Source organism: Zootermopsis nevadensis, unplaced genomic scaffold (assembly GCF_977971745.1).
Source record: "Zootermopsis nevadensis isolate Lab colony 2312 unplaced genomic scaffold, Znev_1.0 Znev_ptg000204l, whole genome shotgun sequence".
NCBI lineage: Eukaryota > Metazoa > Arthropoda > Insecta > Blattodea > Termopsidae > Zootermopsis > Zootermopsis nevadensis.
This window is the reverse complement of record NW_028259335.1, coordinates 25,478-51,758: the sequence shown is the minus strand read 5'-3', so window position 1 is coordinate 51,758 and position 26,281 is coordinate 25,478. Positions and strand designations below refer to the sequence as shown.

At 37.9% G+C, this 26,281-nt stretch overlaps 1 protein-coding gene and 1 pseudogene across 16 annotated transcripts in view; both read right to left on the bottom strand.

Annotated features, from left to right (window-relative positions):
- The window catches only part of LOC147870742 (structural maintenance of chromosomes protein 6-like), a 36,931-nt gene that overhangs the window by 9,723 nt on the left and 927 nt on the right, over positions 1-26,281 (bottom strand). For 4 of the 16 annotated variants that reach the window (XM_087342023.1, XM_087342024.1, XM_087342026.1 and 1 more), the window contains exons 2-10: positions 23,925-24,030; positions 14,413-14,572; positions 13,786-13,981; positions 13,070-13,228; positions 12,251-12,411; positions 10,084-10,173; positions 9,092-9,214; positions 2,564-2,722; positions 916-1,060 (exon numbers count right to left, since the gene is read on the bottom strand). In XM_087342023.1, coding sequence (XP_087198149.1) covers positions 2,678-2,722; positions 9,092-9,214; positions 10,084-10,173; positions 12,251-12,411; positions 13,070-13,228; positions 13,786-13,981; positions 14,413-14,572; positions 23,925-24,030 — 1,040 coding nt within the window. In that variant the 3' untranslated portion in view covers positions 916-1,060; positions 2,564-2,677. Of the gene's footprint in view, positions 1-915; positions 1,061-2,563; positions 2,723-5,941; positions 6,183-9,091; positions 9,215-9,572; positions 9,783-10,083; positions 10,174-12,250; positions 12,412-13,069; positions 13,229-13,785; positions 13,982-14,412; positions 14,573-20,006; positions 20,160-21,181; positions 22,771-23,066; positions 23,900-23,924; positions 24,031-24,748; positions 25,997-26,281 lie in introns of those variants that run through there. The other 12 variants (XM_087342029.1, XM_087342020.1, XM_087342021.1 and 9 more) reach the window with 9 other exon arrangements.
- LOC147870743 (U5 spliceosomal RNA) lies at positions 24,221-24,333 on the bottom strand (annotated as a pseudogene).

Below are 26,281 nucleotides of genomic sequence, written 5' to 3'. Positions count from 1 at the left end.
ATTCGCCTCGTGTATGTACGTTAAATGAATTATTTGAAATAAGAGCAGTAAGAGGTGCAGAGGTAAAATAGTTTCACTGGTTATTAATATCTGTTACATGACGTGTATCTATGAAATTGTTTTCTTATTGTCATTCAGATTGTTCCATCAGTGGAAGTCAATTTAGAAATCCTTCAGGCATTTCTGTTGCTCAAAGAAACGAACAGAGCGGAACAGGGGAATCCCTAAATTGGGTAGGAGAAATAACAGACCTGCATATTTTATTGTTTTATTTTGATGTCAGAATGATAAATGAGAGGCAAAATGACACAAGATTATGTTATAGACAGTACAGGAGCATTTTCACAGTCAGTGTAAATGAAAAATATGTAAGATGTGGTTTTATTCTGCTCTTTGATTCCATTCCATTAAAAGCGTGACAAATTTTAAATATTTGGGAGCAACGATAATAAATCGAAATGATACTCATGAGGAAATCAGGAGGCGACCATATTCTGGAAATGCTTGACAATTTTCAGTTCGAAATATTTCGACTTCCCGTCTGATTTCTGAGAGACTAAAGATCAATATGTACAAAACAATAATTTTGCCCGTTGTCTCTCTCTCTGAGGGAGGAACATAGATTGCAGGTGTCTAAGAAATTGTAATTATAAAACTAATATAGTGCAAGTCATTTTTGAAAGAAGTCCTATTCTTTTACTTGTGGGACCATATCCATCAAACATTTGCTCCATGGCAGTTCACATTTTACGGTAATGTTTCATGCGGTTATCAAAACCCAAAAACTATTGCCCCCCCCCCCAACAAAGCATTCAATCATGTGAACACTGTGACAAAAGAGTGAGAAATCCTTCTTATGCACAACTATGTGAATGTAACACAAACAGTTTTAGCTTTGGTGACTCTGTTAAATACCTCGTACATCTACCGGTATCTCTGCTTCATTATGTTGTTTCTACATTGTTCATAGGTGGCAGGACGAGCACTTCGCAATTGATATACGATCTGTGGTTGGTAATCCATCTTCTATAGTCAATCACTGACCGGTGTTTGCTGTAATCTGCAAGAAGTTTTAGACGAGAGCGGCTGTCTTAAATGTACGTAAGGTAAGTAATTTGTGTTTAAATGCCCTCCTCAATTGGCCTGATTCTTTTAACCTTCCTTCTTTTAGTTCATATGTGCTACAATTAATTGCTTTAAGTAAGGTTATTATAGGTTATAATTTAATTTGAAATTCTACTGCAATTTCTTGTTCATCTGATAAAGATAATTTGGCGAAATTTTTGTTTGTTACTGATCGATACGTTTCTTCGGTGCATGTGGATGAAGTGCCCTACTTTTGCCCTCTCCAATTGAACTCTGATTAATCAGAGCCAATTTATAGCAGTTATGTTGGTGCAACTTGGAATCAGAAGACTCAAAATACAAATTGCAGTATTTAACAGTGCTTTAAAAATTTTCACGTTTTTATCTGTGACGATACAAGGGGAATTCAACCCAACATTCCTGTCCTCAGATTACATTTCAAAGTATCTGTGATAATTATGAAACATGTTCAAATTTTTAAAAACTGGGCTGGCATTTTTAAAGCTTTGCTTGTGTCCGTAGAAACTTCTTTTTACGAAATGCTGCTTTATGATGAAGCAAAGGAAATACACTTAAATCTCCCTTCAGTAAAAATTATGTCTGATAATTACATCTGTAACTATAAATAAAAATCATTATACTATATCTGGGTTCAAAATAATCTGTTGAAAAAATATACTGGAAACATATTTGTGCTGAGTCAACTTCATAGCGTTTTGAAAGTCAGCTGTATATTACAAATTATATTAAAACATAGTGAAACTATTATAATATGTGTGGTAAACTTATTTAAGTACGCACCTTAAATTCTGAATAAATCAAATGTGGGTGTACATACTCGTATTAATATTGTTTATACTTTTTCAGGTATCTTTTAAATTTATCTTAATATTTAATCTTACATGGTGGTGGCCTGCATACAATTGCATCAGAAGATGAGATAGTAATCGAGTCTTCTGTTGTTTCAACACGTCGTGGTACTAACTTCGTCTAGCATTAAGCAGCTCAAATTATTGCTATGAGTGAAATAATGTGAGATGGGGCGCAAACCACATCTCACTATAAAAATTAGCGAGTCACAAAACGTTAAAAAGAACTCAATGAGGATATGGAACAGCACTAATGTGCCTGTTCTTATCCGCAGTTTTCATCACAAGAAAGGAAACTGCTCTGAGTTGAGATTCTATGTTCTCGCAATATGTACATGAGTTTGCTACCTTCATCATCAGTGTAATAAGTATGATAATGAAGGCAGCATGCCCCTCTGAAACACTGGTCAATATCTACCAGACTACACATTCGCAACATCTCCGAAGACGGTCAGCCATCTTCCTGCTCTGAATTATTACGGTACTTGAATTAATGTCCCCCTCGCTTCTCTATGAATTTCAACAAACACACTGAGTGTCTTGGATAATTATGTCCATAATAATATAGATCTGCTCGTGCTCTGTATCACAATTTTCTGTTTTCATACCGTGCAACGCTTAAGTTGTCCTTCAATCCCTTCTGGATCATCAGAAGCAAGTTCTAACAGGCAAGTTGCCTCCTCCACGACTCAGTTCTTTCAAAGCCCTTGCAAGCCGGGGCTCTAAGTTCGATGGGGATCGGAATCTCTGGAACTCGAGCTGGACTTCTGCAAAACATAATAATGCATGCCATTATAACAACCTATCAGGGTTCTCAAATTTGTAAACATGGTTATCCTCTCCCCGTGCAGAGAAGTGGCAAAATCTCTTATGAGCTCTGGTGAAGGGTCTGGCTAAAACAGGTATCTCAAACCTGACCATCAAGAAGAATAATCAGGCTGGCTTGCATTATAAGAGGGGCAGAAAGAGGAAAGGTTTCCTCAAGAAGGTTGACTGAAAAACTCTGTTGCTGATTCAGCCTGGGACCAATGATGGGGGCTCTGCTGTTCAAGTCAGTAAATTGCAGAGGGAAGCCGGAGATATCCAGCTGTCAGCAGCCATGGATCCACCGGCTATGCTCAGGTATGGTGGTCATCAGGACATGGGCATCACTGTGGAAGTTCACGGTCGACGGTGTAAAGTGCGGAGAGGGAAACTGATGTGTTTCCTGAAGAGAAAGGCATGACACCTACCTATCTTGAGCAGCAGCACACTTATGTGTGTTCTTGAATGAGCTAAGGAATGGCTCTGAGGCGTAATTTCACGGATAAGTCACTGGGAGAGAGTCAGACTGAGAGTTGTGAAGACTGGATCAATTTCAGAACTCAGAAAAATTTGTGACATAGATCCCTGGGAAACCAGTGCAGATGGCTACCATGTTTATGAGATTTTTTTTATTATTATTATTAGTGTTCTGTCTGACGACAGGTCCATATGAACAGGATCCTTCCATCCTTTTCTCGGACTGGGACCTGTTCATATACGTTCTTGGCAGATGATCCAGAAGTGGTTTGCCATTGCCTTCTTCTGTGTGTGAATGGAGTAATTGTTGGGATGCCACGGAGAAACCGGGGAAGCCCCCGGAGGAAAACTTCGTGATACCTAGACCACGGTCTTGCCCAACACAAGTTATAAATCTGAGAACCACCGGGAATTGAACCCGGGACCCCAGGATTACAAGGCTAGTGTTCTGACCACTAGACCACTGTGGCGGTCGTTTATGAGATTACGACAGCAGAATTCAAGTCTGAGGATAGGCACAGACAAGTTCCCCAAAAAGGGGTCCACTCACCTAACTTTGAGAGTGTATGATGATGGTATTTATGCTGTTCAGAGGCATGGACAAAGGGGGTCGGTGGCTCCTTCTTAGTTATCTGAGAATGGGGCTGTCCTTCCTACAGATTAACTAGCATCACAGCAAACTGGGCACTCATAAACTCAGTGAAGAATTGACTGCAGAGCATACAAGTATATCTCTGACACAGCAGCCATGATATTGACTGTACTTCTATAGGAAGATCCATTTATATACCTGACTCAACACCAATGGCAAGGGTGTTCTGCATACTTGCTCTGTGACTCAATCAAACTGCTGCTGTCTATGTTGGCAGACATAATTAACTACTGCAGGGAAAGGCAAATGGCCTTATTAATCACAACAAGTAACATAGAGAAGTTTGGTCACCAATCCTAGAGCACTACTGGAATACCCAGAATACAAAAATTTACAAATATTAAATCAAGGAGAAAGGTTCACCTTCCTCAGCAATAGAATGCAGGAAATAATAGATTTTAATCCGTGTGAGATAAATGGATGGTGTCTCAGAACCGTCTTTATCATGTCATACGCATGTCATCTTTAATCTCAAGGGAGAGCACAAGGAGTAGGTGAACTACAGAAATTCACAGACCACCTGATGGGCCTCCTATTGGGAGGAACTACAGTCGGTTTCTTGGTCACTCTGGTATTCTGGAGGGTACTGCAATAGCTGTGGAGTTTCTTCAGGGAGCCATTCTCTCTTCATATGAAAATAACCATCCCTTATCAGACCACCAAAAGGCAAGACAAAGGTTTCCTGTTGCAGAGGTCTATTTGGCACTAAAAACAAAAGATCTTCTGTCGTGGTATCAATGACACTCCACAAAATGCTCACTAAGCAACGCAGAGACACATATGGGCCTTCTTTGCTTCCTTCCAGTGAAATGCTGGAGACTGATTTCCCTGTCTCTGAAGTGTTAAATGAGGAAAAGACTGCATGGTAATAACATTCCACATGCACAATAAAAGTAAAGCCATCCCATTATACGCCATGTAGGTCACTTGGGGGGGAGAGGATGTATAGCTCCTAATTCTTGACCTCAGCACTAGATGAGGGTGAGTGGTCAGCATCACGACCCAGTCACACCACACTCCGAGGAAGGGACCCCAGTACCCATTGGATACGAGTCTGGATGCAGAGGCTAGAGGACAAAATTTCAGTTGTCCAGCCCGTAACTAGTCACAGCTCATTCCATATGAACAATGACAAAGAAAAAGCTATTTAAGGCAATGCCAATTGTGATCTTCTGGGTTGTGATCCCATACAGCAAGTTTTTACCAACATTTTGGAAATGTTCATATAGTCTCCATGATCAGGGTTGATACAAAACTAGTTGTTTGACTCTGCATAGTGTTGCCTAACTGTAGAGGTTAACAATATCAACTTTCAGGTTATCACTGTAGTAAAGATGTTGACTGTGGGTATGCAAGTTACAATGCAGGGGCTGTACTGAAATACTGGATTTGTGCCCATTATAATTGTTAATGATACTGACATATTTAAGACAAGATGCAGCATACCAATTTACTGTTAATCTGAATCAAAGCACTGCTCTGAGATATCTTAAGTAATTTCTTAGTGGGATTTGAGGTTCTAATGGCAGTGTGAACGAAGATAGTTATCTTCTGGGTTGTAGCACTGTGTAATCAGGTAGACATTTACCAACGTTTCAGAGGTCATACTCCATTCACGGTCCAGCTCCTATAAACAGCACCACTCACCCAACTGGCACATTCATCGCCCTGATGACGGAGGCAGTATGACCTCTGAAACGTTGGTTAACATCGACCAGACTACTGAGCGCAACAACCCAGAAGACAGAAATCTTCATACTCTGATGATGGAGGCAGTATGACCTCTGAAACGTTGGTTAACATCGACCAGACTACACAGCGCAACAACCCAGAAGACAGAAATCTTCATACTCATCGCCCTGATGATGGAGGCAGTACGACCTCTGAAACGTTGGTTAACATCGACCAGACTACACAGCGCAACAACCCAGAAGACAGAAATCTTCATACTCACCGCCCTGATGATGGAGGCAGTATGACCTCTGAAACGTTGGTTAACATCGACCAGAATACACAGCGCAACAACCCAGAAGACAGAAATCTTCATACTCACCGCCCTGATGATGGAGGCAGTATGACCTCTGAAACGTTGGTTAACATCGACCAGACTACTGAGCGCAACAACCCAGAAGACAGAAATCTTCATACTCTGATGATGGAGGCAGTATGACCTCTGAAACGTTGGTTAACATCGACCAAACTACTGAGCGCAACAACCCAGAAGACAGAAATCTTCAAGATACAAGCTCCTTCTTCTTCACTGTGTATTATTACCCCTGCATAGATCATCCATCCTGTAAATAAAAATAATATATTATGATATTAAAAGGAAACACTGTCATATAGTTAAGCAGTGTTATACTACTGATGAAATAAGCAACAGAAACATGTGAACTACAGTGAAACCTCGATGCATCGTTTTCGGCGGGGGTGGGAAATAAAAACGATAGATGCGGGAAAGCATTAAAAATTTTAAAAAAAAACAATGTTTCTCTTTCAAAGTTACTTCTTTTTACCAAAAAAGTCTTTAATGGACAACTGGTTTGTCGAAACTTTACGTTTTAGACCAAACAGAGTACTTTCCACGTTCAAAATGTTTTCCTCGTCACGTTCGCTAATATTATGGGCATAAAAGAACGACTTCACTTTTGCCAATGCAGCGTGTGCTTCGGCAAAACTCGGCACAGCTTCGGGCTCGCATTCGTCGTCTTCCTCACCGCTCCCACCCCCTTCGCGATCGTCACACAACTTATCAATCGTGTCGACTCCGCATGTAGCAAGCTCGCTGTCTACTGCCGCGTAGTCACCAAATTTAACCACGTCTTTCACGGCGCCAAATCTATTCCAGTCTTCGTGAAAGCCATCATGCTCATCCACACTGACGTTAGAGTCTGCTTCTGTGCGAAGTTCACACCCGTAGCCACCTTTGTGAAAACAATTCAGAACAGTTGGTTGGGAGACATGCCGCCAAGCTGCCACTGTGAAATGAATTGCTTGTAGCACGTCAATTTTCATGTTGACATCCTTCCCAGCATCCATTGCACATACAGCGGTTTGCACAAGGCGCTTTCTATACAACTGCTTGAAAGATTTTATGATGCCCAAATCAAGCGGTTGCAAGACGCTCGTGCAATTTGCTGGATACTGCACGACTTTCACATTTCGTAGAAATGTCGTGTCCTTCGGATGAGTGGCACAATTATCAACAAACAGCAAAATCTTTCTGCCTTGTGCGCCCATGGAGGCATCCAGAGAACTTAAAAACGCCGTAAAGATGTCTGTTGTCATCCAAGCCTTTTTGTTGGCGTGATATTTCACCGGAAGTTTTTTCATGTTTTTGAAACAACGCGGTTTTCGTGATTTTCCAACTACAATCGGAACCCGTTTGTCACTACCGTCACTGTTAACACACAGAAGAACAGTAATTCGGTGTTTTGCACGTATTCCCCCGTGGCAAGATTCACCTTTCAATGCCAGAGTCCTATCCGGGAGGGCGTTGTAGAAAAGTCCGGTCTCATCCGCATTATAAATGTCCCGCGGCTCATATCCCTCCAGCAGTGTTGGCAGTCTCTCGAGCCACAGCTCCGTTATTTCCACATCCACAGCAGCACTTTCGCCGGCTAACTTCTTGTAGACCATACCATGTCGTTCTTTAAATCTACTAATCCAGCCATTCGACGCTGCAAAATTTTCAATATTCAGTCTTGCGGCTATCGTCTTGGCTTTTTCCCGCAAGATGTTGCCATCAACAGGAATTCCTGAGGCCCGCGATTGCTGGTACCAAGTAAAGAGGACACTTTCTAGCTCACTGAAAGTTGATTTTCTTCCGGATTTCCTTTTTTTGCATGAATTACCGCACTTGTCAGTTTGTTTTCGGATTTCTTTCTTCTTTGCAACTATTGAATTTAAAGTAGATGGTGCTAATCCAAGGCGTTTAGCAATGTCGATTCTTTTTTCAAATGGATTCTTCTCCACTTCTTCTATGATTTTTAATCTTTCTTGAAGAGTTCTGACTTGCTTTAGTGGGCGAGACATGGTACAGGAATAATAACAAAATAATTAACAGGAGTAAGAGGAATAACAAAATATTTACGGGAACAACAACAAAAGTATAGACTGGAACAATAACAGGAAGAATGGAAATACTGTTACTGCCGAACTCAACGAAACGTAGCTGTAGAAGACCCTGAACCGCTGGAAACGAGATGAACCAGAAGAATGAAAAGTGCCGCCAGCCTTTCCTTTGTACTTGTAATAAAAGCATTTGTGAAGAAATTCACAGTGCACATGCCATTTGGCATCGCTGGAACGAAATATGAGTGCACCCTAATTAAAATCGTAAAATTTCTGACAATGAGCACTGCCATTCACTCCAACTATCACCCCTGCACCGCTGACCCCTCATTCCAAAAAAATCTGTGCTGGTTGGGCGACATAACAGGTTACCGCTACTGCGTATTCCAAAAACATTGTGCGTCTTTCGGTATTAATTTATCTCAAAACCCAGCATTTTAAATTCTCAGAAACGATCATTGCGGGAAAATTGTTGGCCGGGACTAAGATTTTTGAACGATCGATGCGATAAAACGATAGTTCGAGGAACGATAGAAGCGGGAAAATGTAACATTATTTTATATGGGATGTATTCGGGACCGAACAAAACGGACGATGCATCCGGGAAAACGATAGTTCCGGGAACGATAGATAGAGGTTTCACTGTATCTATTTGTTAGCTAAAAAACCAAATCATGCAAACAGCAAGCTAATAAATGCAAGTGCTGGCACACAATATCAAAAAAACAGACTAGAATTGTATTCTCGTGAGCCTACTGACAAGGCAACACTTTTAATGCTGCAGAAGTTAACTATTAATCTGTATTTCATGATAACAGGTACACAAACTTAGTCGGTAAACAACAAACTTTTAAAACTCTTAAAATGGCATTGCAGGGGCTGGAAAAGATTTACCACTCACAGAATAGCAAGTATAATTTATGCAATATAAAGCATTAATGTGCACACATGCAGGCACACGTATGCGCACACACAACATCCTATCCAACTTCAAACTTTTCACCAAATGTAACAGCAAAAAAGATTAAATATTCCAAGAACCCTCCAACCCAACCAGACACTGAAGATGAACGTGGTCGATACAGAGAAGAGGCTTAGTATTCTATCTTGCTCTTAGTTTATTTAGTACCTGTGTATTGTAACATCCCCATGGGACTGAATGGCGGATACGCGTTGTGCGGTGAGGAAGATAAACTGGAAGTCTGTCTTCTGTCGGGGATGGTTCGATGATCCTTTGATGATTCATCATATCCTGAAATATAAAATATTTAACTAAAGAAGCAACAAAAACCTTAAAACAAGGACTTACAAAATCACCTATGAAATGCCAATGTAAGGATAACATTTATACAAAGCCTACTCTGCTTCCTATAAATCATGTGGCCTATTTATTCGTTCTACGTGTCGTCTGGTGACGGCATAGCTTACAGTTCTCATACAATTTACTCTGAATACCATGCATGGCACAGGTCATATTTGAGGATTATGTCTACGATACCTCAGTCTTTGTGGAAATCACTATATTAAAATTAAAATTAAAATATGGTGTATACAGTCACACGCTAAAGTTAGAAATGTATTCCAACTATGAATTTGTGACTCATGAATTCAGAGTGAAAAGCAAACTAGAAGGGATTTATGTACAATGATTCTGTCAAAATAAATACATTAACATCATCACACAATTCTGTTGACCATACACATTTGAAAATATGCAAAATACTGGGCAAATAAATTGTAAAATATGGTACAAAAATCGATAAGGTGTAACATATACAGAAGAAGAATGTCTGTTTTTGGTGATCAATCTTAATTTCACCCTGCAATCAACATTTGCCAAAATCAAAGTCTCTGAGGAGACACAAACACATTACAAATTAAAAACATAGTTAACAGAACACATAAGAGGCCACAAACATCAAACATCTGGTTCAGCTTTCACTGTCAAACCCCAAACACTTTTGCCTACATACGATTTAATTTAGTTCTATTAATGTTTCACTTAAAATTAAATATCATCCCACCACACGTCTGACAATACGTTGGATTTGAGAGAGACTACTTGTCCATAAAACAGAAAAGTTGAGAACTACTGTTTTAGAGAAATGTTCTGATTCTTACTTTGCGTCCGCACCCTTGGAGCAAACTCTCGAAAAGGGACTTCACTTGCAAATCAATCATATCACGTGGTTCGATCATGTTTTCTAGATCCTGAAACATACAAAACAGAAACTAAATAACCACAGAAGAAACAGTTCAAATTCCTATAAAATTAGACAACAGCTACTACAGTCTTCAAAAACGCAACTCAAAATACCTGGTAGGGCAGGAGTACCTGAACAGCTGCATTTTCACCTTATCCAGCGAAAAATTATTAGCCACAGCTACTAGGATTCATACTACCCACGTAACAAATATCAACAATTCAGAGGAACATACTGCCTCGATATTTTCAGCCCTAAAGATGGAAGCAGGACGTTCCTCAGGAATGTTGGTATTTACATACAAATCCACATGGATTTACAACCCACAAGACCAATATTTACGGATTAACAACAACGGCTTCATGAATTCATATTTAACAACTTAAACAAATGTTTAACGAGCTAAGAAATGTATGCACAGCGTAACAGTGATGGTCCAATGTCTGTGATGTCAGTTGTCTGGAATCAGCAACAATTGATCCATAACCACTGTGCCCCTGCCAGCAGCTTCCAAAGTCTGATTTCTCACTCAAATGAAAGTAGCATTTTTTAAAAAATGTGCATTTCTCATTTAATAGTACCACACCAAAGGAGTTGCACAGAAGTGGCACTTAATCATTGATTGCAAATGACACCGAGTTTATTACTTTCACTTACATCAAAACTTGATGTTGCAACTTCCAGTGCAAAATTTACAAGTGTAACTCATACTATTACAAAGATTTAACAAAATGTAAGCAAGCACGATAAATATGAAGTTGATGCAATGTTGCAATGTGTAGTCTGGTTGAAACTCGCCTACATCGCAGAGGCGCTTAATGCCTCCGAAACGTTGGTAAATTTCTACCATAACCTAGAAGACAAGTCACCTGATTTCTTGCTGCTTGCACATTACAATCTGCACAAATAGAAAACATTCAAATACAATCTTATTCTTCTTCAGTTGGTGGACCCTGGCTTCCTTACATACAATACAAAATTTCCCTGCCTTATTTTACTTCCCCTGAGTATTACAATTTTTAATAGTAAATGAGTAGTAATTTCTCTGGAATAAACACAGCATAAAACAAACAACCATTGCAGCAGTGTAGTTACCATGTGCTTTATACACAGGAGGTCCCTGGTTCAAATTTCAGCCTGGAGACCTATTATCCTGAGACTTCCCTCAGTCCTTCCAGGCACATCCTGGGTCAGTACCTTAAATTAGGTGAGGACAAGATAGCACTCCCTCCACACCCTTTCCCATCCATTATATATCATCTAATGCCATAAAGTCTTAACTAGTAGCTAATGACAGTGGCGAAAAATAAACCACAAACAAATAAAAATATAATTTTTAAAGCAAGTGACATCCACAAAATCCGTCACCAACGGCGTATTTCCTGAAAGGATAAACAGAAAGTGGGGATGAAATTCGAGTTTCTCACAGAGAACAGGTGAGTATCAAAGTCATGGAAGAACATATTTCCTCCAGTATGTTCCTCCAAGACAAAAGGTACCCACCTACAAACCCACATGGCAACAGACAGAAAATGGGATCTCAAGCCAAGTTAATTGTAAATTTGTCTGAATAAAATAAAACTGGTACTGCTGTTCAGTCTGATATGCATTCACTACAGCGCAGATGCAAATAAGTGCATTACACAATTTAATCATTTAAAGAGGAAATGACAGCCATCTGAATTGTAAAAAAGTTGTAACAAAACTCATTCTATTGTAAACATTAATCAACATTTGAACAGAATAACAACCTCTTTCTTAGATATTAAGGGACGGTAGACGGTAGACTACTGTCCCTTAATATCGGACACACAACACATCACTTACAACCCAATATAAAACATCCAAGCACAACCTCCAAATTTAAAGGAGAGACAAAACTTAAAACCAAACAAATCAATATACGCAACGCAAGATGTACAACAGTTTTTAAAATTGATAGACCTGATGATGATGTAATACACATTGAAACATGTCGTCAATACAAAAAATGTAACAAGATACTCTTTCTTAGAGTTTAAAATGGTAGTGACCTTTCGTTTATTTGACATCGACTCTGCACATGACCATTTTATTTGTCCTACCTTCCTTGCCTTCATAAAGAATTTGTACTTCTGAGAACTGCTACTGTTTAGGAATTCCAGGACATCTTCCCGATTCAGAATTGTTACAGGATTGTCAATTTGTATGTTGAATGCTGAAACAATTTTGTCCAGTTCTTCTTTTTTCCTGGAAATTACTTCACCTGCAACAGGAAACAAGTGAGAAATGATATACACAGTAATGTAACCCACTGACCCAAATGTGATCAACTGCTACTCCAAACAAACTATTTCATTGAGACGGTCGGGACCTGGTGCCAATTTAACGAAGATGAAAGGATAGGCAATGTGCCACTTACAGAAATCTTCAATATTTAAAAGCTGTAAATTTTGTAATATAGTAGAGTCAATCGAGACTATTAGTTTGAATGGAGTACAGTACATAAATCTTGTAAATCAACCTTCACCCAAGTTATTAATTCAATACATCAAGTAACGCGAGTTGAAATAAACTGAAACTTCCTATATAATGCTGTATATGGAGGAAGACCAACAGGACTCTCAGAAAAGAAGAAGCCTAATATGACACTTTTACGCAATTTCAGTAAAATGGGCCTGAAATCTGCGTATCTTTTTAAACAGCCAAAAATAGAACATATTTGAAACAAATATGACAAAACAGACATTTACACATAATCAGTGTGCATGGTAAAATGCCCTCTTAAAACACATATACAATCAGGAAGGGGACAAGTCATATTTTATTTATAAAAAACTAATTGTTTAAAGATAACAAATTTCTTGTTGAGAGCATCCAATATATGAGATGAAGGAAAAGCAGAGGGAAAGAAAGCCCAGTACCTTCTTCTGACTTTATTTCGTATGTGCCGCGACCAGTTGCATCGAAGCGTCTCCTTACAATTATATGGTCACCATATTGTTCTCTCTCGTAATTAAGGTGACCAGTATTCTTCAATGTCACTTCGATGGTAGCAGTGACTTTACCCTTCTTTATAAATTCTGGAAGAAACAGGAACAATTCTAAAATTCTGATACACACACTTAATCTTCCTTCCAATATCATATGAAATAAAATTAAAGTTTTGGACCAAATCCACTGTTCATTCAGTATTAGGTTAACTGAGGGGATCCTTCGCAATTCTCATGTTCTCTAATTCAGTCATTTGGGCTTGATGATATTAAACATCACGATCTTACAAAATTTACTTAATGGGTTGGCAATAAATACCATGGTATAATTTTTTTTATCAGTGCAGGAATGGTAAGTCATGGTAGGAGAATATCCAGCGCACAATATGCTGGATCTTCTCTGCCCCCTGAGTTACCAAGCTCACACATGTACACACTATGAATTATTTTATATAATCAGATTAAAGAAATTTAAAAACATAAATAATATGTACTGGGAAATTAGTTTTAAGGGAAGATAAGAGATGACAAATTTCAGTTCATTACCTGTGTAGACTGTACACTCAGACTTTTCAGACTGGACTAAATTCAAGCTAGATAAGCAAAGACTAAACCTATGACCTTAGCAACTTGTTACAATATGTTACCTTTCAAAGAGGTTCCTCTCTTAATAGCTCTTGGGTTACCTCCCAAACCAAGTACAAGAGCATAAACTATCGCAGTTTTGCCACTGCCATTCTTCCCAAAAACAAAATTACCTCTTCCGTTCAGACGAACCTCCAAGGATGAGTGGCACATGAAATTTGTTATGTATATTTTTTCAATGATCCCAGATTTTGGTTCCTGTAATGTCAATATTCTTTTAAAATAAAATTGCAGTAAACTCTACAAATGAGGCAAACTTGTCCCTGAGCACTAGAACCATGCTAGTTCAGTTGCAACACATCAATCACATTTATAATAATCAATCTTCAGGGGCTCCTATAATGTATAAAGTTCCACACTTTTCTGTCAATTCATGACACACAGATTGAAACTTCAATCTGCAGTACAACAAAAGTGGAACTCCAAGATCCAAATTCTTAAAATGTTCACACATGAATACACGACTTAGAAGAAACCCAGGCACCAAAACAAATATTTAGTAACATGGCAACCTGGTACATATTATAATTTATGCTCTGCGTGTGTAATCATGTGCCTATAAATAAGGACTCATATACAGTATATATTCACGCATGTACGCGCACACACACCAGTTACATAGAACTCACATTTGAGGGGTGTCCACTAGAACTGGATTCGTCTCCGTCATTATCTCTTCGGAATTTAGAGGTGCTCGGTGCATCGTCTGATTCTCGAACTCGCTCATCTCGACTGCCAGAGTTCTTTTGTTCAAGTGAAGCTCCTTTCACATTCATTTTTAAAGATGACCTACAGAATCAGAAACATGTGAGAACTACAACTTTACTTCTTAGATAATTTCATAAAAATGTAACAAACTTAATTTGACAGACTTCAACACAACTTACATGCGTAATACCTGTCTCATATAAACCGTACTTCTTGAATGAATTATCCTAGAAATAAGATAGAACTTTCTTTCTGCTGTTACGTCCTCCCTTACATCCAAACTAAGTAACCACATCTAAACAATTACTCATAAAACACACAAAATATGTAGCTTAAACTCAAATTTTAAATATTTCACGATACTGTATCACATCACTACTCGCTTACACAGGCCCACCTGACTCAATTCTCATTCAGCTAGACACTAGATGTACGTAATTTTTAATAGGTCTTATTTCATAAGGAATTCAAGAATAAACAAATATGCAATTTCCACATTTACTTCTAGTCAATCAACATAATCTGGACATGTGAAGGCCAGAGTGAGCGAGCAATTTCGCATGAGATACGGGTCAAATGCCATTTTTAGATCAATGAAATCTAAAATCCTACAATGAGCTGGGTTTATGGCTTGAAATAGAAATCTAAGGAATTCACACTGAATTTCTTGGTAAACATCAATTTGGAAGGCACGTACTTGGAGGAGCTGGTAATTATATAATTCCCCGTGTTACATGATGGTGTTCGCTCGACTCGCCACCAAAGTCAATTTCCATTTATGCCTGTGTCCTGCCAGTGGTCTCCTTACTTCAAACATGAGGTACACATTTCATATACCTCCAATGCGCGCTACATGTCTCCTCCATCAAGCCCTCCTAGATTTTATTATCGTAACAATATTTTTGAATACGCTGGATACTACGTGCAGAACGTAAAGCCTTTGTGTTTGCATTTCTGTACAAAAAGTGCTCAAAATCGTTTATATCGAGGGGAAAGTATGGAATTTGACATAAACCGACCAGTCCAAAAAAAGAATATTAATTAACAAGAAACAGAACAAGGGGGAACAAATTACAAAATATTCTATCAACTGGTTTCAAGGCACACATTTCTTTCTACTCGGATCCCAAATACATCCATCCACATTCAATTCGACTCGAATGTAGAGAAGTTTACACAGCCCTGTTTTAGTTGCAAAGAATAACAACATACTAGGTCTCTCTTCACACACGAACATGTTTTGGTCATTTAAAATTACGTAACTTCAGTATCGCAAACCAGACAGCGTCGAATGACAGAATAATTAGTTAATAATTAACCGGAAAGTATTCAGGATGGACGGCCAGTGGCGTAGTTTAAGGTACCATCCAGGCATCTTCCTGGAGATACTGAGGAAAATCATGAAATACCTCCATCAGAAAGCACGGTCTTTGGGCTGAGAACAGAGCCTCACAAATACGAAACCCGAACTGTAATTATGTGACTGCGATGATGTTCTTTGTCACTGAACAAGTAGACCTATTTTCTATACGTGTTTGAGGATTCTTACGTTAGTAAGGGAAAATTGACTGCATAAAAACGTAACAAATGGCTGCTCAGTCAATATGTTCTTGAAGAAAGGTACATTTATCATTAATTATATTACAAAAATAACGTTATATAAATCAATAATGGACTGAATCGTTTCCTTGGCTTTATAAACTCGTCATTAAAGAAAAACTAAGATGATTTTGGTAAGATCTGAGTTCCCCACGGCGACGAGTATGATGATGGGGGCACAAGGATCTGAAACGGCGGTCAATATCTACCAAACTATAAACGGCTTCCGTACAGACTAAACTTTTAGACGACTAATAGTGCCTTCCACTGACGTTAAATTGTTTCGACGGGTAAGATCGAGCGAGTTCACCCGGTGACTGCCACGACTGCACACTGGCCGGCAGAAAAGCAGCTCATTCATTACAATTGCAGTGCCTAATTGGGCACCTCCAAATACAAATTAGAGAAAAATCCGGGCCAGCCTTGTGACATATTCTGGCCTCCTGACGATAACTGACAGATACAATGACCTGAATGTTAACGCCATCCGCAAGTTAAAAATGAACTCGGACACGCTGTCAAAAATGTATCCCCTTTTAAACCGTTGCTCTAACACTTTTAAGTTTTTCATTCGGGCTACTACGGCAACCGCTGCTTGTTGTTGTCCCCATTTTAAAGAAGAACAATTAGGATTCTCTTAGCTCGAATGTGACTCCGATGCAGTTCGAAGAGCCTCACACAACAGTTAAATGGAGTATTCTAATTGTGACTGCGCGTGGTACGTGCAGCTGCTAATACTTTAAAGGTTGCTGTGTATGCGAGTGGAAATGTATATGGATTCTGAAAGACTAAATATAATTAATTCATCAACACAAATTACAGGACAGAATTTAGCAATTAGTAAAACTCTTACTGGTGAATACCATAACATAAGTGTAAAAGTTTCAACCTGTAGTTTAATATCACCTTAGCTGTACACACAGCCACGTTGTTCACGATATCGCAGTTTAACAGCTTTCAGTAGAGGGACAAAAATGTTTGGTACTGGTGAACAGTTGTAATTACAACTAATACTTTTGCTGCAATGTCACTGACAATTAAAAAAACTGGCACAAGAACAAATACAAATAAAAGCTTTCTTACTCAGACTAGTGACAGAGTCCTCAAGCAATACGGTACGATCCCTAACTCACAAAGCAAGATGCAATCAAGGCATGGCCAGTGCATGCCTTTCAAATTCCAATGCAATGCCAAATGTAGAATGACTTTCAATAAAAGATAATCATCACAAGGCACAGAAAGTATGATCCCAAAATCCTAACAAGCTGTCTTTTTATACTAAAACACATAAGCTCCATTAGGCCCTCATGCTATTGTCATTAAAGAAAAAAGTAACCATATTTATTCCTCTGTTACTTTAATAATGCTTTGTCATTTCCGAGGAACACTTATCATAAACTGGCAGGAACATTGTAAATTATAAATTGTACAGAATACAGCAATACCCAGAGGAACTGAGGAAAATAATGAAAACTGAAAAGTTAGGGTATCAGATTTGAATCCTGAGACTATGGTGAACTGGAAAGAGAGTAAAACAAAGCAGCTGTGGCATATTTTGTTATATAGTTCACTGGAATGATGAGAAAACATCAGTCTTGACACCTGTAACCAATTTCAGGATGTAAGCCACATACAGCGGTATAAATTTTTCCTATTAATTATAGTTAATACATTCATTCCTCAATTTTTAAAGGCAGATATTCCCTTTTTTATTGCTACATATATAAAAATTAATTTCATACTCATTTAGAGAAAAATTATTATCGATATGGTAACGTGATACATTCACATACTAAATAAAACCTACAAGTAAATATGTAGTACACACACATTTAATATAATGAACACTGCTAATTTGATACTAATTAAAACAAATTATATAAACAACAAAATTATTATTCTTTAACCCACTGCTCCTCAGACTGTACAAGAAGAAAAACACAGTGAAATGTCACCTGTAATTTTAAACTGGGTTTAAGGCACTACAATCTACTGTTTAAAATGTTTTAAAAATAAATTTAAATGGTGGCATTTGACATCAATATATGACGATTCACTTGTGGGTACAAGTCGATTGCTGAGGTACCAACTGAGAAGCTACAGAATTAAATATGCTATCTTGTTATTTGTTTCATAGAGATCCTTGAAACAGCAAAGAGCATTCTCAGATTTTTTTGTTCAATATTTGGACCAAATACGTATGCTGCAGGACCCTTGTAAGGGGGGGAGACATTTAGACAGGGGTAGGGGTGATTTGACTGAAGAGTATCAATGGGATTAGCAGAGCAAGGTATTGTATCACCTGCCTGGAAAGAGTAGTAAACTATAGCACATCCCACAGTACTGCAGTATGATACAGCTTGCTTTTATGATATATAAAGAGTTCAATTTCTTCCCAATAAAAAATGACAATCTCATAAACTCGTGGGTATTTTAAGTAGAGCTGAAGTCTGAACTTCATTCCCTCAAATATATACACAGTCATAATGATATAAACAGGGGCATTTTAAACTGCCTTTAGACTGTTTAGTCCGATTTTGACATTCTGCAGGAAAACAAAATTCCTTTTAATTATTCCAAATTGTTTGAAAATTTCAAGTGAATCTTAGTTAGAGAATCCTTTCCTTAAAGTGGATGATTAGGTTAAAAATTAATCTTTGACGTACTGTCAAGCCTTAGAAGCATTTTGGACATACACAGTGCTATTTGTCTGAATATACAAACATTATAACAATATCATGACACAACAGGACCATATAGTCCTATTCAACCAACCACACACACACAAATTAATGGGACACTTAACCCTTAAAGCTTAGGAACATTTGTTCACACAGATCAACGCTTATATCGTCCAGTAACCGAGACCTTCAACAAAATGATGGACACCAAGAGAATTCAATGGATGTCATGGTATTGGCCAAATTTTATTTTAGATTTTAATTGAATTATTCTTATTACCAGATGCCATACTGCCACAACAAGCTGGTTCAATTTCACTGTCAAATGAGATTACTTCATCAGAGACACTCTTCAAAATTAGATGTTCTCTATTTCGTTCCTCAAGTTTCAACTAAACGTAACTTCAATACATATGTCAGTTTCTGTAAACATACGACGTAGGTCATTTACAGTATTCAAACTTCCAAAACAACAAAAATCACGCAACTACAAACAATGAATGAAGTATTATTTGTTGTGGCAACATTGCGTGTTTCATCTAGCTTACATTCAGATGTCACTGACAAGACATCATCCCCATGTGATCTTTTGGTAAAAATAACTTTCATAGGGTTGGTAATCTTAATTTCAATTTCGGAGTTGTGTGTGTGTTTGCTTACAGTTCAAAAAAATATATTCTAATTCATATGAAATTTGAAGTGCTTCTTCCTGGAAACCAAGAAGATATTTTAGAAAAGTCAAAAACTCAGTCCTGAATTTGAGTGCTGGTGATGGTGCTTCCTGTTGCTTGGAAACTAGACATGAAAGGACAGTGCCATGACCGAAATTGCTTTTTTCAATAAGCAGACCACAGTAAAAATGGCTGCAACTCCAAAAACAGAGATACGGGTGAGAAATGGCCAATGAATTTTGCTTACAAAACATCTTGTTCCTGCTCATAAGGTTCTTTTACATGCCCTAAAACTATGACATGAGACCGCCGGCTTTACTTCCCCTCTGAAGAAAGTTTTATCATCCTTAAAAGTCCACCGACCTTGGCTGGGTTTGAACCCGAGAACCCTGGGTCCAGTGGCGAAAACGCAAACCACAAGTCCACTGAGGGCAACTTAAAAGTACAATAGTCAAAACAAACAGGTAAGCAGATTAATACGGAGCAATCACATTATTACACATTATCAGACTTTCATCTCATCATGCTGACTTAAGAAGCAAGTAATGAATTCCCTATTTCTACCTGCTGACTCAGACGACTCCACCTTGATGTAGTAGCCTCCACATCTGATTTCACTGTCTGTGACATGATGCCATCATCCACAAAATGACGTCCAATATCCTGGATCTTGGCCAGGCGAGCTTCTGGATGATTTCGAATGTAGTTTTCAAGGTCCTTCAAAAGAATTGCTAAATCATTTACTTTCACAAAACATAAAAGTAGCTATAGTGACTTCGAAAGCGATCCAGGAATGACACTTTTTAGGATATAAGCCAAAAGACCGATCATTTGCAGGAATTCCATAATCTTCAAACACAACTCCATATAAATTGTTTGTTCTTTAATGTGTTTACTCATCAAGGAGATGTGCAGAAGACTGAAATAAGAATTATAACCTTGCAAGCTACCCTGAAAGACCATTTCCTCAGAACTCACTCTGATCCATAAATTTCAACAAGAGATGTGAAAATGAATATAAGCCAGTTCAGAATGTAACTGCTACATAGCCTGCAGATATGGAGTCTTCTCAAAGGTTTCAAACTCAGTTATTCTGACCGAGGATTTTTGTGGGGTCTCCTTAGTATTTTCACATAAATGCAAGAAAACTGCCCTAAAGTAGACTCTCCCCTCAAAACTACCCTACTCCTATTCATTCAGTTACGAGGGAAAAAAATGTGTTAATGCCTGCACTCATCACCTTCACAGTAAATAGTCTACATGCATTATCCTCAGAAGGTAAATTTCAGATTCACTGAATATGTAACATTTGAGGTTTCCACAGTGACAAATCCAAAGACAATGATCACTGGTAAACTTATACCAGACCACAGAAGACAGCCATCTTATGTCTGGTCATCTGACTAAGTGATTTCCCTAATCGCTTCTCTAGTTTGTCCAACCAATCCATTTCTTGGGCAACCAAAGCTGATTAAGGAAAATTCTCATATTTTATTCAATTACAGAAATTTCAAAAAAAACAAAAACAGATGATAGCTGAAAATAAACTATAAACTCTTGCCTGACTTACAACATGACGTAAAGTCACCTGGTAATTAAACAATATCTTACTATTAAATAACACACGTAACATTTATGCACACTGAGTGGAAACATAGTGAGTATGCATATACTGAAAAACGTGAAATGATTCAGCATCTGTGCGTCAGTCACCAAGATCCAGTTATCATCTGACTTACTCATCACCCAAATGACGGAGGCTGCAAAGCATCTCAGCAATATTATGGTAAAATTAGGATGAGCGAAGAAACATAACCAGACTTTTCAGTAAGTTTGTTGAAGGAATCTGAGCAGTTGTAAGAAATGTGTGTCTTCCAAAACAATTCATCGAAGATCTCAATGGAAGCCCAGCGACACCAGAAACAAAAAGATCACAACATCAAAATGCTGATAAGTTTTTCTAATTTCAACAGAAACAACCATTATAAAACTGTTAATATAAAAGTACATAAATCTAAACAGTTCTGTCAGTACAAAGTTCCTCTGTTACGGATGATGGCACAGTACAATCTGTTAAATCATTCTCCATAAATTCAAAATCACAGGATGTATCATTTAGAGGTTATGAATCTCGATGTAAGGTCATGTGTCGTACTTGCAATTTACATTTCTTAAAAACTAGCAGAACATATGAAATAAGCAATATTGCTATAGACATCTGCAACATTTCAGAAATATCTTTGACAGAAGAAACAATTAGCAGACCTCAAATAGGTAAGCTGTTTCAAAATTTAAAAAAAAAATAAAATGACTTTCATCGAAGATACTGAAATTTTACAGTCCAACAGTAAAGCAGATAAAAAGTTATACAAATTAGGGGACTTGTTTACAAATAAATCAGACATCTCACCAAATGTAAGTTAATAAGGATGGATTCTCATTCTGATACAAAATCTTAAGAACCAACATACTGCTGCAAAATTTGTCTCATCTGCTGACTTACAAGCGGAAGTAGAGTCAAGTCAATGTGTCAAAACTCCTGGAAAACTTCAGAAAGAACCTTATTTCCTTTCCAAGAAAATCAGAAGTGATAAAACAATGGTTCATGGGTAACCCCAAAACAAATCTTCAAAATTAACAGGTCTAGTATGATGAATCATAAAAGAGGCCAGACGAGTTCACTCAAATGCAAGGAGCACATAGAATGTCCTCCTCTTTTGATGTAAACAGAAATCTGTATTGGGAGTTTATTTCATATATAAGTTTTTCTAAATAAAATGTTGTGATTGCTTTCTTCACTCTGTTGTTTGTGCAGAAATTTCTGACAACCATTCCGGCTGTTGCGCATTTCTTAACATATTCCTCCGCATTTAGTATTGCGCGACTTTTCGTTCTTCCAAAAACTCAATTTAGAATTCAAAGCGAAAAGGTTTCGATGACATCAATGAAATAAAGGGGACAATCAAAGACTAGGTTTTCAAAATTCCACAGCAACTTATAAAATTACAGAAGCTCGGTATTTGCTGTAACAGGTTTGAAAGGGTACTTCCAAACAGAACAGCATCAAATAAGTACTGAGATAAAATTTCAGTATGGAAATTTAACTTGTCACATCTCGTGACACTGGCTATTAATGAAACAATAGGAATGTGATTCCTCACAGAAACTGCAGGATACAGAATGCCGGATCTTAAATGTAACAAAGATAATACAGAAGAACCAATAATAAATATGAGGACAACATGAAAACTATGAAAAGATGCATGAGAACAGAATTCCAAAGCAACTTTATCAACATAAACCGAAGAGTAGAACAATCCAGGAATGCCTGAAAAAAAAAAACAGAATAACTTTAATCCCTGTATATGGGGCAGGCCAAAACTTAATCCATAATGTTGATGTTGATCACAATGAGACGAAACACCTTCAAAAACCAAAGATGATAAATTCAAGTTTTAGATCCTTTACAGCAACACATTCATAAAAACAGGCCAAATCTTTGGCAAGATGAGAGGACAGTATTACTTTTGACAACTTATTCCTGTCCGAAAAAACAAATAACAGTGTTCAAACATTTACCACAAGAAAAAATCTTAAAGAAATTTAATTTTCAATCATACATACACAAACAATAACAGTAGAGATTCTTGGGCAATGACATTCCAGGCTTTTTACAAAAATAAAGTATGTTACAAACATATTTCCAACTCAGTCCTCAGTTATGAAGATGGCGATATGCGTTCAACCCACGAACAAAGGACAAGTAGCGGCTTTGTCATTACGCGTGAATCGAGTGAAGTTATTTACTTCTCAGAATGGCACGTGTAAAATACCCACAATATTAATGCATAAACGTACTCAATTTCCCTTGCCCAAGTCACATACATTCGAATATGCAGTCAATTTCTAGCGTTCTTCTTCCAATCACCGCCCGCACAACATTCGCAAACAACTCAACACAACACAACCTCAAATTGCAAAAAACGAATATGAACGTACGTTGCAGCGTCTTAAAGGATAACCGAATGACAACAGGAAAACCATAACGATCCACACTGCAATGAATATTCTGATTTAATACCTGGGTCCAAGAGTTACGAAGGGAACTGACCCTCAAAACACAAAGAAACTAAAACAAGGCGGGGTCCTGCGCAAGCGCAAGACATCGTCACTTGCCACCAGTCACAAGTTTCGTGCAAGCAAGCCGCTCTCTCTCTCTCTCTCTCTAACCGAATTGCTCATGACTGAGCATCCTGACCCCACATGCGTTGCTTCAATAGGCCGTGTTCAATACACTCTCAATAAAGTATCACCACGGTACATAACACAGGAAAGCCGATTTCACTGCACTACACATCACTAGAAAATTATCAGGTCAAGACTTCCGATACACCTGGTGGTTTACTTTCATACTTTTACAGGTTCCCTGTGCTGAAAGAAATATTCTCTGTACATCAGAGAGAAGTAATGATGAACACTTACCCTTTAGACGGGCCGCTGGCACACGCAGCTGGATCTTCCTGCAAGCCAGACAGCTGATCCTGAACAACATGCTTTACTCTCTTTCTTGATGGACCAGGTTCCATTGCTGTGAACATACAACATGTATAAAGAAAATACAAGCAGTTTTCATGTAGGATTTGACATGGGCAATGGAATTTGTAATAGTGAATTGATAAGGACACGGTAGTGTTTGAGAATAATATTACGTTAGATCCCAAAACTGCACAGAAGTCTTCTTTTTTCTGACATTCTCAATACAACAAAGTTAAAAAAATAAATCAGTAATCTAAATGTAGGAATGAAACTGTATGAACCATATGTTCCCCTCAACAGAAATCTTCAGTAAAAGGCAAAAGATTTATGCGAATATCAAGGGAAACCTGAGTTTTTAAATAAGCTAAATAATGTAGAATAAAAAATTAGATAAAACCCCAAGCATTTGGGAAATGTGTGATTATTGACGTTGAAAGAAATACGAGTATAATGAAATAACAGTATGTAACGACGCCATGCTGCAGAATTCCGCCCCAAAACATGTAATGACACACACCCTACCACTTACAATCTGGTACCTTGAAACAGTGGGGTGCTTCCTCAAGTATAAACTTTAACCTTTTGCAGCTGAAACTCGTGCAAATAATATTTAAAAATCAACTTTCTTTTTCTAACAAAAAACAGCCTAATCAACTGGTGAATGCTCTTTAGCAAAATTATCAATGCTGATCAGCCTGCAAACTAGTATACCAATTCATCAATGAAGATGAACATGACAAAAATTTAAACCAATGGCAATGGTATATCACCTACGATAGATGTGACAGACATTAAGAGTGTCCCAAGTTACATCTGTCATTTCCATACGGTTATCTCTGCACGAATATCATAAAATGTAAATGTTGTGCATTGAGGGAATTTCTATAAAAGCCCATATTATATTGGACCAAATTGTATCCTTGTATTTAAATACGTGCTCAAAAGCTGTCATTACAATAAAAAAGTCATTCAAATTCTGAATGAAAGTTCTGTAACAAGTGAATAATATGGGCATGTGAATTCTTGCAAAGCAGAAGCAATCTCCTGACCAGCACATCAACATCCAGTCACAATCCCTGCAAGATTTCAACACTGGTATAGTGAAGATAGTTTCAACAAATGTTCTCAAACAAAATGAACAACAGCAAGACCAGCAACGAACATTCACATAAAAGACACACTGCACCTTAAATTCATGGGCAAGGTCTGTGTTGGAAAAGCTGGCAAACAAATCAAAAGAAAACACAAGATACACACACAGATTTCAAACTCGACGTAACATTTGGGTTGTGGGGCTTCCATAAAAATAAATCTGTAACAGGCACAGTATCTTCACTCTCAGTCTGAAGCCATTTTTCAGTTCACTGTCAATCTTTTCAAAACTTCTCATAGCACGCACCATGACATGAACTTTTGATTTCCTCATTTCTTACTAACTCTGGAGAAAGTTTCCCCATAATCAAACCAGTGTTACTGGACTCCCAGAAAACTATGCCCAAAATACGCCATCAGTAGGTCAGCCTGGTATATGGTGTTCTTTCAAGGATGGAATCACTCAATCCCTATCACATACTTTTATTATAAATTCTGTTGCCCATTTTCTGTTCTCAAATTTCCTAAGTACACGAAGCCTTTGTTTTACTGTCAGTAGAATTTTATTATGATTTTCATCCACCTTCTTTAGAACCCCCACCCCCACCCCACAGGTAAGTTGAAGGCCTATTTCACCTGTGCTTATTTAAAAAATTAGTAATGCATGAATATTCCAAACACTCATAATCAGGAGCTTACTGAACAAGTAAGAACCCATAAATTTCTCTTTCATGACATTATGCAATCATAATGTACAAAGTCAACAGATTTCTAGTACTTTCCTTTTGCAACCATGACAGGCCCAATATAGACAAGTTGGTGGGGAGTGGAAATATTCTACTTGAGTGTGCGCTTTGGAATGCAGACAAATCACATATTGGATTAACTGACAATTCATCCTTAAATAGGAATGATCATACCAGACACGGATTACAACTTAATTCAGAAGGCAAGTAGAAGCTTGTGCAACTCACTGCTAATTAGATTAGGTGCAAACTGGATACCTGTAATCACTGATGTAAGATCTAACCCTTCTTTTAGGCTTAAGCCCAAATCTGTCACCAAATACCTGAAAGATGTCTACATCAATGCTAATAAACCAGTTCTAAATTCAGAATACAATCAAGATAACAATTCTGTGGTGCACCATCATAACATAAGAGGACTTTCAAACAAAACTGATCAACTATCAGTGTCCATTAATAATAAGT